The sequence below is a fragment of the Acipenser ruthenus genome, chromosome 25 (genome assembly GCF_902713425.1).
Source record: "Acipenser ruthenus chromosome 25, fAciRut3.2 maternal haplotype, whole genome shotgun sequence".
Lineage (NCBI taxonomy): Eukaryota > Metazoa > Chordata > Actinopteri > Acipenseriformes > Acipenseridae > Acipenser > Acipenser ruthenus.
In genome coordinates this window covers 19,689,280-19,706,431 of record NC_081213.1, presented here as the reverse complement: position 1 = coordinate 19,706,431, position 17,152 = coordinate 19,689,280, and the positions used below count along the sequence as shown (strand labels likewise).

The window sequence follows — 17,152 nt, the reverse complement described above, 5'->3', positions numbered from 1 at the left end:
ATTGTGTTAAAAGATTCTTTCAGATCTGAGCTTGTAAGCTGTAAAATGTTCCCTACCTGTTTCCTTTTTTTAAGCATGAAGCATGAAGCTCCAGAGTGTGTGAATGAAGCCTGGAGCTTGGAATAAATCTGAATACACTTGCTAGTCCCTAATTGTTTTTTTAAGTAGTGAAATTATGCACTGTACGATCACATTTACATGGTAGCTTCAAGGTGACATTGATAGATTATGGTTTAGGTTACAGTACCACTTTAATTTAACTTTGTGTTGATGGCTGACGGCACCATGTAAATGCATTTTTTGTCATGGCAAGAAAAACAATTTGGAAAAAGACCTGGTCTTATTTGATTCGACGTCTTACTGAAATGTTTGTATTTCTTAAGGTCATTCTGGTGATTTGTAATGCATTCTTTCTCAAATGAGACCTTTTGATATTGCTGGGAAATTCAATACCGAGAATTCAATACTGGGATGGGAGAGCCAGTAAATTTAATACATAGAACTCTGCAATATGTTTAATGCAAAAAGTTGAATGCAAATAACTTTGTTTTCAGATACTTATGGGTTACAGACAGACTGTCCTTTCACTGTAGAAGACAGCTGAGAGCCTAAAGTCTCTCAAGCAGCTATTTTTAAATGGGCCAAAGTCTGTAAAAGGTTATGGAGTGTCTAATGGGCTCATAAAATGAATCAATATTTGTCTACTATGGAGTGCATAATATAGTGTTTATAGATTGCATTCTGTGCCTTCCTTTCCAGGAATACATCTTCCACCTGGAGCCTGGCAAAGTGGATTCTGGGAAAGGCAAATGCTCGTATGACCCCAAACTCAACAGCGTCTCAGCCTTGATAAGTGAGTGTCGCTGCTTCTTCCCTCTAGTACACCTTCTACACCTACCTTATAGAACAGTTACTCAAGTATTTGATTTATTGGGGCAGTAAAAATGTGTAGGGCATAATGTTGCTAATCTTGTTCTTATCTCATTCTTTATGGTTTAATTTTCACCATAATGGCATAATGTAATACTGGTGTAAATAAGAACAGGTTTACCTAGATGTGGTCATTGGGAGGCTATCATACTTCCTGCTGGGAGTTCAGCAGACAGTAAAAAAATAAAAAAACAACAACTTGTAAATCTATTACAAAAAAACAGTAACTGTATAACCCAAAATGATCTCAGCTGTGCTGTGAGCAAACAATATTTTCTTTGTTGAGAGCTTTTGGTTTGACCTTGGTAAACTTAAACTGGACATTGCCAGATAGTCATGTCCACTTCAGAGGACCTTACTGCTTAAATAAGAAACAAGCAGCCACAGATTACCACGTGTAAATGTCTCTGCGCTCTCCACATGTTAGTACTGCTGCAGCCGCCCCAAGCGGAACTAACGAGCATGGTTAAAACAAATTTACTGCCCTTCTGCTCTAATCAGCATCAATGATGAGGATTAGGCCCAGAGATATTGAGTGACACAACATCAGTGTGAATCTGAAACAAGGTTCTGTTAAGGATTACACATGTTGCACCACAAATTGTTTCCCCCTCCCTGCTTTCCAAATCAAAGTTCTCATGACTTGCCAGCTGGTATTTGGACAAGCTCGCTCAGTGCTTCAAAATGGCGGGACTATGCAAAGAATTTGAGTTCCTCTTTAAAGACTGCAGTTTTTGGCTCCTTTTAACCCTGGTTTGTCTGCCCCCTTTCTCAGCACGGGACACACAAGCCCCACTACCATGCTGAGACACCTGCTCTACCACAGAGCCAGGGCTACAGCAGCTGTGAGTCCCAGGCTAGCTGTATGCTCTAGCATCACTGCTATGCTGTAAGATACCTCGGAACCTGCCATTCCTTCAGAATGGGGCAACTGTCCCACTTTTTCTCCAGAGTAGTTAAATGAAGCCTTCACGTCACATGTTCGAAACTATGATTGACTCAAACTAATAAAGTTTTGCCTATTATGGAAGCCTCTCTCTCTCTCTCTCTCTCTCTCTCTCTCTCTCTCTCTCTCTCTCTCTCTCTCTCTCTCTCTCTCTCTCAGGTTGAGACTGCCTAATTTAGATACGAATTACTGTCCTACATCTAAATTCAAGAAGTGAAAATGATACTTTTCTAAAAGTATGTTGCAAAAAAAACAAAACAAAACATAATAGATAGTTCTTTTGTTCTGAGCTGGGATTGAATCAAGGTGCGTGAAAAACAGTGCGGATGGGTTAAGCTAACCCCCTAATCTACTGTCCCATTTCTCCCCTGGTGCATCCTAGCGCTAAAGAAGTAACTGACACAAAAATCTCAGTGATGACACTCCAAAACTATTCAGTTAAGTCTTTAGAGAATTCAGGGCTGGGATGGATGGGGTGCCTGTTTACTTGCGGGGGCATGAAAGGTAAGAAGATCCGGCTTGCTTTGTGCCTTGGGTGCTGGTAGTTGAATATCAAAGAGCCGAAGAAATTGGCTCCTCAGTTGAATTCCAGGACTGAAGCTGTCTGTCTGCTGTCTGATCTCTGATCCCCCTCTCTGTTTCTCCCTCTTCTGGACAGATGGTGAGCTCTATGCGGGTGTTTATATCGACTTCATGGGAACGGATGCAGCCATTTTCCGCACAATGGGGACGCAGACAGCCATGCGGACAGACCAGTACAACTCTCGCTGGCTCAATGGTACCAGTAGAAACGCACTGTGTGCTTTTGCATTGACCTGTGTAACTTTCAAATTTAATATGTTTTTTCCAAATTTAAATACCATAACCTTCACTCAGCATATTTACCAGGCAAAAAAAAAAAAAACACCTTGACTTACATTACGTATTGTTCCTGAGACAATAATAATTTTCTGTTTAGTTCCCCACTACATGATATGTAGATTCACATCCTTATTACAATTGGTGCAGTGACATCACATAAATGTGTGTATTACATAAGGCATAGCTAGACCGTATTGATATGTGAAAAACGGATTATGACTAAATTCACAATTCTACTGCAAAATGATTAGCATTGCCACTTTGGTGGATGTTTGTTGTAACTGCTAAAGAGGTATCCTAGTTTTCTGCTAGATAGACAGAGTTGGAAGATTAATCCTCAGCTACACAGTGGACATAACCGCACTTTGCTTGCTCAGTTTTTATAGTTACCCAATCAAAATCTATGGGACAGCTAAGTCTTCCCCATGACGATAGTTTTATCTAATCAAGTATAGTTTAGCATCCCAGCTGACAGGTGGATGGTCATATTACACTGGCATCTCATCTGAGCTAACCTTGGCACCACATCAAACTCTCAACCTCTCAACACACACGGCATACAAGCTAACCACAAAGTCATTAATTAAACCTGGCACAGAGCAGAGCAGGTTTGGGAAAGACATTCAAGGTTACGTAGTCTAAAATCCTGAGGGATCAGGTGTCCTTTCCATAATTTATTTCAGACAGTATATATCTGTCTGTCCACCTGTCTGTCTTTTTTATGTCCTGTGTTGATCAGAAGAGTAATCTGCCCAGCGTAAAAAGGAGATGTGTTTGTAGGTTTCTAATTGCATTTTTGATCCAAAACAAGAAGTCATTTCTAAAGCTATTTTTCGTATCACATTCTTCGTGATTGGTACAGTTATTGTATCTGTCATATGATTATGTAAAACAAAGCTGTAAGGACATTAATTTACTTTGTGCATTTCCCAACTGAAGCAAATCAACACCCAATGCACTACAGGGTAGATGTGCTAAGATGGGCCAGTCACAACGCAAACATGTGCATTTTGTTTACGACAAATCGCAAAGTGCACATTTAGTTTGTACTAAGAAGAAATATGTTAATGAAGAGAGCCGCAATATACTAATTGAAATATTGTTTGCGTCATCTTGGCAAGATCTCTAGCGAGAGTTATGCGACAAGTATTTCGTTTTTGATCAAGCTAGTAGTTACTACGCCCAGCAATTGCCACAATAATCAGACTTTGATTGGCCAACATAATCAGGTGATAATGTGTTTGTGAAGTGACAGAGAACCACGTTTTGATACAGTGTAGGTCTGCTTATTACAATGTTAGAGTCAAAATTTTAATCAAAGTATTGTGTATTTCCTAGAAAATAGTACCAGGAAAATATTGAATAATAGACAAAAATTGGGTATAAATCAGTAAAAACTGACCTCCAGTTAAAAAAAATAAAAATAAATCCTGTAATTTTTTGGTACAATTTGGAATAAACCGCAAACGCAGAACACTAAGTACACAGTACAGTAGTAAAATCAAATGAATACCTAGCACACTTTTTTTGTACTTTAGCCTACTGGTAACACAAAGTAAATCATGCTGCTGCATTGTACACATTTGTGTACAATACAAATAAAAGATTATTTTAAATTGAAACTAAATGATTTTAAGGTTTTTTTTTTTATTTTATTTTAATTATTATTATTTTTAGCTTGGTCTACTTAGTAGCCTAGACAATTAACACACAATAGATCATGGTCCTATACTGTTGCTGAGAATGAGCTGGAGGGGTTAGTGGCTCATGTGTGCAGTCTATTGCTCCCAACACGGTGGGAAAATCAAGAATTACATATTCATTTAAGGCTAAAGCGCAAACAAGAACTGTGGCTGCAAAGCATTAGTTAGAATGATGCTAACAGCATTGCATTTGTTTAGTACATTTCATGCTACACTTCTGACTGGTTTGCAACGATTACAACAGATGCAACACTTTAGTACATCTACCCCTACATGTTTTATGCACCAGAGGTGCATGTGGTACAACAGCGCCCTCTAGTAAAAGTCACTTGGCCACATGTATTCTAAATATTCATCTGTTTTAAACTGTCAATCACAAGATATTTTAATCCATTGTATGTTTGCCGTAGACCCAGCATTTGTGCATGCCCAGCTGATCCCAGACAGTGCAGAGAAGAACGATGATAAACTCTACTTTTTCTTCCGGGAGAAGTCCTCAGATGCGGGACAAAGCCCCGTGGCTCACTCACGGATTGGCAGGATCTGTTTGGTAGGTCTCTCTTAGCTTGTAGATGGTAGATCATCAAAATCCTTGCATGCTAATTTAAAAATGCTTGTATTCAGGTTACAGGCACAATCCCATTTACAACCTCTAACCCAAACATGGGGACAGCGCTTGTACAAATATGTATCCGATGTATTGATGGGGATGTCAACCTAAATACTGTATAAGAACATTTAGTTCCACAGCTGAGTGTAGACACCTGGACCACCCCTTACTCCAATATAAATGCAGCTTCAGATGATATCCCAGTGAAAATGGGCTCTTAAAAATCTGGATCCTCTACAAAAACAAGACCCCATTAGCCTCTTTAGGGTTTTTTTTTTTTTTTTTTTTTTTTTTTTTTTACCCCGGTTTTCACCCCAATTTAGCATGCCCAATTATTATCTGTATCCCCGGCTCACCGCTCGCAACCCCCTGCCGACTCGGGAAACGGAGGCTGGAACACGCGTCCTCCGAAACATACTCCTTCTAAGCCGTCATTTTTCGCACTGCAGATCCACAGCAACGCCACCAGACCTATAGTGCCGGAGGACAACACAGATCTGGCGGCTCCGCTGCAGAGCCACAGGCGCCCTATCGGCCAAAGGGGTCGCTGATGCGCGGTGAGCCGTGGATTCCCCTGCCGACCTAAGCCCTCCCTACCCGGGCAGCGCTCAGCCAATTGTGCGCCGCCCCCTAGGAACTCTCGGTCACGGTCAGCTGTGACATAGCCTGGATTCGAACCTGCGATCTCCAGGCTATAGGGCACATCCTACGAGGAGCGCCTTTACTGGATGCGCCACTCGGGAGCCCAGCCTCTTTAGGGTTGAATTGATTCACAGTGATTTTTAAATAAAATCATTTCCGGTGCACAGTCCCCATCAATACTGTGAGAGGTGGGGGGGTAGAGAAAGCAAACAATGTGGTATTTATTGTTCCCTTCCATAAACCACCGCCTGCTTTAGTTTACACAATCCTCTGTGTTTATCCTGTCATCTATACATCATAACCGATCCGAGACCTGTTATTAACATGATGTTTATAAGGCCGGGATCAGTCAGTGCACTTGAATGTAAACTTTTAATTTGCCTCAATATTTGTTTGGCCAGTCTCGTGGGACTTCAGCTTACTGATGTGCAACTAAAGATCTTGTGTATGGGCGGTCAGCTCATTGTAGAGATGCAAGCAGCTTTCCTGGCTGTCTCACAGGCTGCAATGGAAAAACATTCACTGTGAAAAAATGAAATTTGTCTTTGACTACACCACGGGTTATGTTTGTGACCTTCGAAGTGTAACATTACCTGCTGCATATGGGCACCATTATGAACTTACGAAAAAATGTCTGTAACCGATTTAGTTATATACATTCACACAGCTCTTCTGTTGCAATTTCAGTTTGTTAATGTATTATAAGACACAGCTTCTAGGGTTATATAACAATTGAACCTCCTACCAATTTCAAAACCAAAACCACTTAATTGTCAAACTGAATTGCTAGAGGCACATTATACTGTAGATCCCCTAAGGTTGACCGAGTTGAATTAAATTGTTTCAATTTGTGTCACAGCACTTGGGTGAAAATGAAATCTTTTGGGAAGGCTTGATATGAATTGGCTGTCACAAAAAAGGATTATTGCAAACTGTTTTTGCTTCAATGTTCCCCGATGTATTGACTGCAGTGCTAGAATAAATTAAAAAGTGTATTTTGTATTATGTATTTTAATGGCAGTTTCTGCTCCACAGAATGATGATGGCGGACATTGCTGTCTAGTGAACAAATGGAGTTCCTTCCTCAAGGCTAGGCTCATCTGCTCAGTTTCAGGGCCTGACGGAATTGAAACGCACTTCGACGAGCTTCGTAAGTGAAGCTTTGTTTGTCTGTCTGTCTTCATCTATCCTCATCCTTGACTCAAATGTCAAACAGTATGAAACACGCCTAATTCTCAACTAAGGGAATAGTAGCAAACATCCATCAAACAATGTAGTCACTGTTTTACACATGACTGTACTTGCCAAGTTATTCTTTTTCTTACCCATATAAATTCATTGGTTTTGTGAAATTACATTCAGCTATGCTTCAGTCTATTTACTCCACCAGGGACTGTCATTCCCCCACAAGTGAGGTCTAGAGGAAGAACAAAACCTTGCATAACTGGTGACAAAGGCTCTACAGGCCTCAACCCTATAGTTTTGGAGCCTGCAAGCCTTCAGAAAAAAAAAAGCTGTCTGTAGATGTTGACAGCAGGATTAATGGTTTCCGCATCTTTTGCACTCTTTTGTTAAACATAAGGACTTTTTAATCTGGTTATAACTCTCTCCTGGTTTTATTAGGATGAGGTCATTTTTATTGTTACTAGGGTACACTGATGTTTGCATCTTAGACCTAAGGGGGGGGGGATAAAAAGGTGTCTTCTGTGCATTCACTAATAAAATGAAAGCTTTTGGCAGTCATCCGTTTCTAAATACCAGGTTTTAGTTTTGACAAAATAAAATTGGCATGCCGGTATACGGCGGTATAAATGTCAAGGAACAGAAAGATGTGTGTGTCAGCAGAGTTTGCTTTCATCCAAGGGAAATTAATTTAGGAAGATGGTACTAATGATGACCCCCACAGCTTTCTAATATTTCACCCACATGTTGAGCAGACAGCATCTCATTTTAACATTGGCCTTGCTCTGCTGCTTGTGCCCCACTAGGTGGGAGAGCATGGTTTTTTAGAGCACTCTGAAAGTTGGGCATCCTCTCTTTCTCTTCCCTTTACTCCCTCTCGCTTGCTCTTCCCAGAGGAGTGTTTAAAACGAATGGATCTAAAAGACTGAAATTCCACCGGCTGGTTTCAAACTCATTCGTTTATCTGGGAGGGCTGCCAAATCGCAGCCAGCTGAGGAGTGAATGAGGGGAACGTTTGGGTCGGTCTCTATTCCATGCTGGGGTCAGGTTTCCAAACCCTTCGATTCCAACACCTCCAGACACACTCCATCGGGGAAAGGAGAGAGGATCCCCTTTCAGAACTAAAATAAAAAACAGGACACCACACAAGGAGTCTCAGTATTTCAGCAAGGCGGTATTATCCACAGAGGGTAGCTATGGGCAATGGGATATGAAGCCATTCTAGGCAAGGTTGGCAGCATTTTATCTTTTAAAAGTCTTTTTTTTAAATCATTCCTCAAAGGTTAAATGTTGTGTTGTTTATTTTCATATCCAATGGATACCTGCTTCAATTTTAATGTGGACTAATTTCCATGCATGTGGTGAACATTCGTGATGAGATGTAATTTTACTAGAGGAGAATATGTTTGTCCTTGGTTGTCTTCTTCACATTGTCATGGTTTTAAATACTGCCAAGCCAACATGCTGTAACTCAGCCCTGGAGGAATCTGACTCTTGTTGTTGAGAGAGTAGTTCATTTCATGCCCATCCAATCCTTTTGTAATGTGTCCTATGCTAAGTTAACTAGAATTCAATTCACAGCACCCCTCAAGAGACTCCAGATAGAAAATGACTATCAGCTTACCTGCTAGCTTCTTCATATCCTATTCAAAATACAGTAGACCATTGATTTCAAGTAACATTGGTTCATGCCAATTCAGTCCTTTTGTCAGTGTGCTGGAATAACTTGAATTGAAATCTAGGCCAGAAAGGGTTTCTACTGAGCCATGTGAAAATCTGAGGTCATTGGAAAGTGTTAAAGTTTCTGTCAGCTGCTGCATTATGCATCCTTTGTCAGGTTTGCAGGCTGTTATTTATTCATTGCTAGGTTATGCACAGCATGATGCTTTAAATTCCATCACTGTGTTGGAGTTTGAACAACCTCGATCAATTTTGTACTGTATCACAATAAAGCCCCCTGAGGCTGCACTGTCTTGTGATTTGAACACTTAACATCGAGAACAGAGGACCCCCCCAATCAGCTTGCAATAAGCATTGCATCCCTTTTAAAGTTGAAAGCCATTAGATAACAGTGACGTCCGGAAATGATTTCTGAAACTTGGGCAGCTGGTTTCAGTACATTTGGTCTTTGTTTATACAGTTTATGTGAATGCTTTTATACTGGTGGACGGTTTAAACCTGGCAGATCAGCTTATTTACAAAGACTCTCCAGTATCAATTTAATAAAACTTTAAATCTGCAGTTTGCAGTGATCTCTCAGTGATCACACAGGGCAATGTCTTAATACCCAACTCCTTTCTTCAAGCCTAGGCAGGGAACAGGCTAGCTAGAGATTTTTAGGGTTTCAAACGCAGCAGGAATAAACTTCAGCATTAAAAATAATAATAATAGCCTTTTAAATACATTATAATATTACATTTCTTTCAGAACATGTGTTGCAAGACAGCAAACGCATTGTATAGTTACAAAGTGCTGTTGATTTGAAGTTCCTTGTTTTCTGTTTTTTGACTTGCAAAATACTTAAAGTAAACTAGCCTACACAAAGATTAATGCCTTGGGGTGTTGTTTTCTTTTTATTTGTTCTTTTGGGTTTTTTTTAATAACAATGTGGAGATGAAATTAAAACTTTTTTCATCCAAAAACCACTCCCAATTACCATAATTTTGAGAAAGCACCAAAAATAATTGTAAAGAATAAAATAGAGCACATACATTCCAAACAGAAGTGAACTCTTAACCCACCCATTATCAATAAAATAAAATAAACCAAAAGAAACCAACTACAGCACACTTATTTTTTTTGTGACTTAAGTCACCCGTGTCACTTTAGCTAGGGTGTTGTATCTGGTTGACAGGCTGCAAGAATATTCATTTCCCAATTTACTATAGGAATGAAACAACACCACTTCTACTGAGGTGCCTAAAGTCAACACAAACTAAACTTTGAGTCCCAAAGTCAATAGCAGCCAATTAGGAGTTAATCCATGCAACTAATAAAGGTGCAGTTATCAAAAAGGACCCCAAAGGGAAAAGGAGACTAAGCCTGTCTGTGGGGCGCCAATGCTAGTGCTTCGTTAATTCAGTCGGCATTGCTGAATGTGCCTAGACAGGCATAGTTAGACAGCTAAGAAGAGAAGCTGCTAAATTCAGAATGATTTGGGGTAGTGCCATGATGGAGAACAGGCAGCAATCCAAAAGAAATAAACTTTCTTTGAAAGAAAGAAAAATGTGAATGTTATGGAGGACAAAAAAACAAATGAATAGAGAACTGTGATTTTGAAAGTGTGTGAAAGTGATTTTGGTTGTCAGTAGCATGCATTAAGATGTTAGGTGATACTGTTGGCTGTGTGTTCTAGTTTAAATTTAAATCCCATTTAGCTGGTGTTACCTGTGGCGTAGGCAATACAAAGTCAATTATCTACCAAATAATGGGTGTGTATGCCCCCTACTGCTGCCTTCATTATTTTAAAACATGACCTGTGTGTATTAATCCTGCCTAACTGGGTTCTGTCTAAATACAAGGTTATTTTAAACTCTGGGTTGCTTTCATGCTGTAGATACTCCTGCTTGTACATGATTCAGATATACAGTAGGTTTTACCTGTACTCAATATATCTATTTTCTCTTAAATGTAATTAGATTAAAAACAAAGTTAAAATGTACAATATCTTTGCTTGGACACACAAAAAAATAATTACAGATGAGTAAATGATGCAGCAGGTTCCTTGTGTTTTAGTCTGTAGCCCAAAGGTTTGTCAAACTGGCGTCAGATATTTTATGAATATCTTTCTTTTTTAGTTGCCAAAAGTTTGATTTGTGTCTTGTTTCTGCCTCCTCCCCTAATATATAGCAATTCCTTCAACAGGAGCTCACATAAGGTCACTTTTGTAGAAATGTTGTTGAATATTAAATGTTTTGTGGTTCTGTGCTTTAGTTAAATCATTTGAGATATTTCCCACCTTTTGAGAAAACCTGGGCCCTGGGGAAGGGGTGAGCTGTAGGACTTTGCAGCCACAGGCTTCACCTCCATTCCTACAGTACCTCATGACTGAAGCTTCCATCTCTTCCATCTCTGGTTGATGATGATAATGGTGGTCTACCTCATACACAGTAATGCTTTAGTAGTGTTAATGACTTTTAGTAGTGTCATTTACTTAATTGTATTTAATTGTATTTGCTATGCACAAGCAAAGCAGAGTTACTTGCTCATCCCATAACTGCTGAAAAGGTAGGCAACCACATTAATACAAGACAATTGATAAACCTCAAAAAAATATAAATCCATATAGAAGGAAGGCATTAACCTGAAATGTGTGTTTACTTAGTTTCCTAGTTTAACAGACCAGTTATTTCAAGTAGGTGGGTCTCTAATGGTCACCTTGCAGCTAAACACCTTGAAAAGTGAGACACTCTTGTATAAAAAAAAAAAGAAGAAAATGTAGCAAGCTCATGGATCCCTGAACAATTCCAACCATGCAGCAGCGTGTCGGAGCAGAGCCGGTACAGTGCCGTCCTGACAGGCTGTGAGATTGACAAATGTTTAGACAGCATTGGGAACCTGTAGATCTGAAGAGCTGCACTCTGGAGATTAACGTTGCTGGAATGAAAGTGGCTTGGGTGCTGTGAGAACACATTCAGTGTACGCCCCCGGCACAGAAATCATTTCGATTTAATACTCTTAATGTTTCTTCAATGATGTTCTCCTTTGAGGACCACGCTTTTGCCATTGTAAACCCTTTAGAGGTCTGTTCTCCTGTAATGCTTTATCAGGGCAGCAGTGTGGAGTAGTGGTTAGGGCTCTGGACCCTTGACCGGAGGGTTGTGGGTTCAATCCCCAGTGGGGGACACTGCTGTTGTACCCTTGAGCAAGGTACTTTACCTAGATTGCTCCAGTAAAAACCCAACTGTATAAATGGGTAATTGTATGTAAAAATAACGTAACAATTGTAAGTCGCCCTGGATAAGGGCGTCTGCTAAGAAATAAATAATAATAATAATATCCAGTTCAACCCTGTAGGCACCCCAGCAGTAGAAACACTGTGCAAAGCCTCATCTGTCCCGTAGATCTCTTGATGAGGATACACGAGTCCCAGCAGTATTAATGAGTTAGCTACTCATCTCCAGCTAAATTTAAGACAAATGCCCCAGTAGAAACTCCGAGAAAAGTCCCAACGCCCGTGCTGAAGGAGTCAGGCCCCCCAACTGCATAAAACAGGGGCTTAGATAACCAGACAGATGTTTCCCTAAAATGCATTCTTACAAACCTACTTCTGCTGTGTTAAGGGCCTATGTAGTGCTTTTTCTCTGCTTTTCGTTTTTTTGTGCAAGAGAGGATAAGTCTTGTTATTTTGTATTATTGTTTATATTTTTTGGGCTATTTTTCAGGTCGAAGAGAGAAGCTTGGTTGTGGCCGGTTCTTGTTTAAAGAAATGTCTTACATTTCATCAAGCACTCTACAAAAGCATCTCCTTTAATCGTAACAGACTTTCCGGGCTGGCTTTTTATTTTTATATGATTTCATATTCCACAACCCACACTTTGCTAAAGATAACAGTGTCTTCAACAGAGGTGAATTCCTTGCTCAGCTATGTCTGCCCTGTGAAAGGACAGACTGGCAGACAGACAGAAAGAGGGCTTCCGTTTCAAACGTTTTTTTTTTTCATTTACATTTTTTCAACAAAGCTGCAGCAGCAAGAAGAAAAGCAATGTTTTATTAAAGTGTTATCTTTTTCTGTTTTTCAGAGGACGTTTATATACAGCAGACACAGGACAACAAAAACCCTGTCATCTACGCTGTCTTCTCTGCATCAGGGTGAGTGCCATAGTGTAACAAAAGGGCATTCTTGTTACGTCTTTTGGTTTCCATGGTTCATGACTAATAATCTTGAAAGCCAATTGGTCATTTACCATCAGTGGCTATCCATAGACAACCATGGCTACAAAGTGGACCTTTGATGGTACGGACAATGATCATGTATTGTTCAAACATTTCTGTGATATCATCCTTTTTATCCTCTAACTTAATTAAATGTCCTATTCATATAGAAAAAATAGCAGCAAACTCCACCAAATTTCAAACTTGTTATATCTTTTTTTAGTTTAAAAGATAAACAAGCATGTTTAATGTATTCCATTAGTAAGACACAAACAACTGAAAGTCTTGAATTGGTAATAACATAAACCATAATACTTGTGCCTAACTTGTAATCATTTTTTAACCGTGGTTTGTCTTTCGTAATTGCTTGTTTCATGTAACGTTGTCCGAGACATTGCACCGGGTAGTTAAAAACCTTTTCATCAGGAGACGTGATTACAGTGCATTGGATAAGCTCTATCATATGGCGATTTGATTAGGACTGGGATTTGCTAAGGTCTAGCGTGAAGGTCAAAACTAGAAACAGACCAAGGAAATCCATAAGCGCAGGAAAAAACCTGTTTCTTGTAAATTTGCCATTTTTCACTTGAGGTATTTTGATACTTTGGCAGCAAAAGCCCCCCCAACTGCCTCGAGTTCTGTGAAGCATAGAATGTAGGAAATAAACTTCAGTTTAGATGCACTGTAACAACTGCTCTTCCCTTGAAGGCAAGGTCTGTAACCAAAGATACATCTGCCTGTATCTCCGGTCTCCTGGGTATTTCTTTCAAACTGTGAAACAACCCAGTAGCAACAACACGATTTCAGTTATAGTGTGCCCTGCACAAGCGATTTCAAAGGCTACAAAAGTAGCACTGGTCAAGTTGGTCTCCTTCATGGCAGTGAATTAAGTGACATCGCAATTACGAATGGATCAAAAGTCCTTTCATGATATGGACTGAGTATCCCTTTTCGCAATAAATATGTACTTTTATAAATAGTTTTAGATACAGAGTTTGAAATCCCCCTTGCCTGTTACAGTATGTAATGGGCTATTTGAGATTTAACTTGCATCCTTCTAGTTGGTGAGGGACACACAGCTGTTAGGGTTTCAAAAAGCCCAGAACTATAGTCTAGTGTTAGGCACTGTCAAGATAACTCGTGTTTCTGCTTTGTGTTTGGTCGCCCCTGCAGATCTGTGTTTAAAGGGTCAGCGGTGTGTGTCTACTCCATGGCTGACATCCGAATGGTGTTCAACGGACCCTTTGCTCATAAGGAGGGGCCCAACTACCAGTGGGTACCTTACACTGGCAAGATTCCCTACCCCCGCCCTGGCACGGTGAGGCTTGCATTCTCTTTGATATAGCTGTGCTATAGACTACAAATCCACTCTTGAGCAGTGTTCTCTTCTCCTTCCCTTTACAATCTGAATTCCCAAAAGACTCACTGCTAGTCAGAGCTTCCGTTTCCCTTCAGACTGTGGGTGCGTTCACGGAGATCATTCTGTGCAGATTCTGTGCAGAATCTGATCAATTTAGCCAATGATCTTCTAAGAATGATATCCGTGAACAAACCCATTGGCTAAATTGGTCAGATTCTGCACAGAATCTGCGTAGAATGATCTCCGTGAACGCACCCCGTGTCTATGGTAACGGCTGAGCATTGAAAACTACTATTGCAAGTATTTATTTAAAATGCATTTAAACGTGAAAACACAGGGCTCTATCTATATTTTTGATGCTCTCTACTTTGTGAGTGTGAACTTGAATCATTAGCTGGTTGGGGAAAGTGTAACATTTCATGAGTCCTTAGGTAATGAGTGTGGCTGAGTTTAACACGTCTTTTTATAAATAGATACGCACTAATTAATTAGAAGCCTTTTCAGCCTTGTCAGAGTCAGATCTGAATCAATTGGTTGATCATTTCTAAAGGATACATTTCCCTACCACTGCAGATGCCTTTATTTTGTGGTTGTAATGGCATGTTTTAAATCAATTATTAAACGGAGGGTGGGGGGGAGTGTTTTTACTAGCTGTATTAATAATAATCTCTTTATGAATTCTAGTGCCCTGGAGGTACCTTCACTCCCAACATGAAATCCACCAAGGATTACCCTGACGAGGTTATTAACTTCATGAGGAACCACCCCACCATGTACAACGCTGTCTACCCAGTGCACAGGCGCCCCCTAGTGGTGCGAACCAATGTCAACTACGAGTTTACCACTATAACTGTAGACCAGGTGGATGCTGCAGATGGGCGCTATGAGGTCCTCTTCCTGGGGACAGGTCAGTTATTTTTGATTTTTACTTCCAAATTCTGTTCTGGATATGGTGCTTTTGTGACATTTCTCTATTAATAGTGTGAAATTGGATTCCCTATTCGCCAATACTGTGAAATTCCTGTAATGGTGTTACTTATAATACTGTTGTATTTTTTGTGCTAAGTTTATTTTATTTTTTATTTGGGGTCGTCCATTTTTTGGCATATGTACAAATTTGAGATAGCGTGACCACATTTGGAACCAGCCCCAAATTCTTTCACATGTCCATTCGTAGTCTAATTTCACTCCAGTGAAGAGACGTTTTGTGACACTTAAGTTGACCTAATAAAAAAGTAACAAAAGCTATATTTATCCACAGAGCAGGTACAGCACAGGTGGTAGACATAACTTTCATATCCCATTACCAATCCACTAAGCCACCCAGCTCCGAATGAAACTACAGCACCCTTTAATCCTCATCTACCTTAAATGTTGATATTTGACGTTGCTATATAGTATATGTTTACGGTGACTGAGACGTTGAAATCCAGGAGATTAGCTCCACTTCCACAGACTCTAAACAGAAGGCTGGGAGGTCCACAGCCCCTATGCACCGAGGAGATTTACATTCTTTAAAATGCAATCTGTGGCTTTTCCTGGAATTATGTTTACTCATGAGTGGAATCAATGATATTGCCACAAAAGCGGCAACAACTTACATCATATTAGCCATCCTGTACACTGTTCATAGGGATATGCATTTCTTATTATATTCTCCATATAACAGTGTTCTGTTACAGTAAACAAATATATATATATATATATATATATATATATATATATATATATATATATATATATATATATATATATAATATATATATTATATAATATAATATATAAACCTTCAACCCACCCAATGACCTTTCCAAATGTTTTCTCTCACAGACATTGGGACAGTACAGAAGGTGATTATTCTCCCAAAGGATGACATGGAAACAGAGGAACTAATCCTGGAAGAGGTGGAAGTTTTCAAGGTAAGGAAAGCGTTCACTAGAACATTTACTATACACAGGGCAGGAGTAGTTCCGTGCTTGGATACTGAAGCTGAGTTATGAATACATTTAACCCACAGTAGATACAGTATGAATAACTACATATTAGGATATATTTGTGTCCCTTGGTGCGCTTACTTGTTAATGAACGTTTAGTTTGAATATGAATAAGGTAGTGTCGCTGTCTGCATGCCAATGACTCGGGTAGTGTTGCCACCTGATCCAAATTCAATATAACCTAAGTGACATACAATTTTAAAGCATGGATTCCATTTTCCTTATTTTTTCCAGGTTCCTATTCCGATTACAACGATGAAGCTTTCCTCAAAACGGGTAAGCAGTTTAGCAGTATCTTCTAATATGTGTATATGTCATCACATGAATTTCTACAAATAAATAAATCACATCGTTTTTAATGTATATGATATATATACTGTCAACATTTAAATATTGTGTACTCATACATGTATAGGTTAACAAAAATGAAAAAACTGTTCTATTAATTTTGCTAACACTGAGTTTACCTTTGACTGTGTGTTGTTCCCACAGCAACAGCTGTATGTGGCCTCAGCAGTGGGAGTCACTCACCTGGCTCTCCATCGCTGCGATGTCTACGGTGAGGCCTGTGCTGACTGCTGCCTGGCCAGAGACCCCTACTGCGCCTGGGACGGCAAGTTCTGCTCCCGCTACTCCGCCTCGTCCAAGAGGTAGGCAAAGAGGACTGCCCCTGCTTCATCTTGTTAAAATGTAGAAGGCCTGAGCCTCGGTTGTGGCTTCATAGGCCTGTCACTGGGTTGGATACTTGTTCTGTTTGAATCAGGTGTAATTTTTGTCGTCATTTGTTTGACAAGGAGAAAGACAACGTTAATGTTATAAATCAGGAAATGTGCCCAACAAGTATAATTTTGGTTTGTTTTATTATTTCAATCAGAATTATTCTAAATGTATCGTCATTTTTGACCTTCAAATCAATGGAGGTTTCACAATCACTGAATTTATTCTTTTCTTTATTAAACTTGTTCAGGCGCAGCAGAAGACAAGATGTGAAACACGGCAATCCCATCAGGCAATGCAGGGGCTACAACTCCAACAGTACGTCGTATTAAA

General features: G+C 39.7%; 1 protein-coding gene across 2 annotated transcripts in view; it reads left to right on the top strand.

The window, feature by feature from the left end:
• The window catches only part of LOC117414175 (semaphorin-3F-like), a 73,294-nt gene that overhangs the window by 51,812 nt on the left and 4,330 nt on the right, over positions 1–17,152 (top strand). For both annotated transcript variants that reach the window (XM_058999571.1, XM_058999570.1), the window contains 11 exons: positions 760–853; positions 2,535–2,654; positions 4,851–4,990; positions 6,728–6,842; positions 12,616–12,685; positions 13,922–14,066; positions 14,793–15,015; positions 15,939–16,027; positions 16,337–16,378; positions 16,595–16,752; positions 17,070–17,137. In XM_058999571.1, the coding sequence (XP_058855554.1) occupies positions 760–853; positions 2,535–2,654; positions 4,851–4,990; positions 6,728–6,842; positions 12,616–12,685; positions 13,922–14,066; positions 14,793–15,015; positions 15,939–16,027; positions 16,337–16,378; positions 16,595–16,752; positions 17,070–17,137 (1,264 nt within the window). The remainder of the gene's footprint in view (positions 1–759; positions 854–2,534; positions 2,655–4,850; positions 4,991–6,727; positions 6,843–12,615; positions 12,686–13,921; positions 14,067–14,792; positions 15,016–15,938; positions 16,028–16,336; positions 16,379–16,594; positions 16,753–17,069; positions 17,138–17,152) is intronic.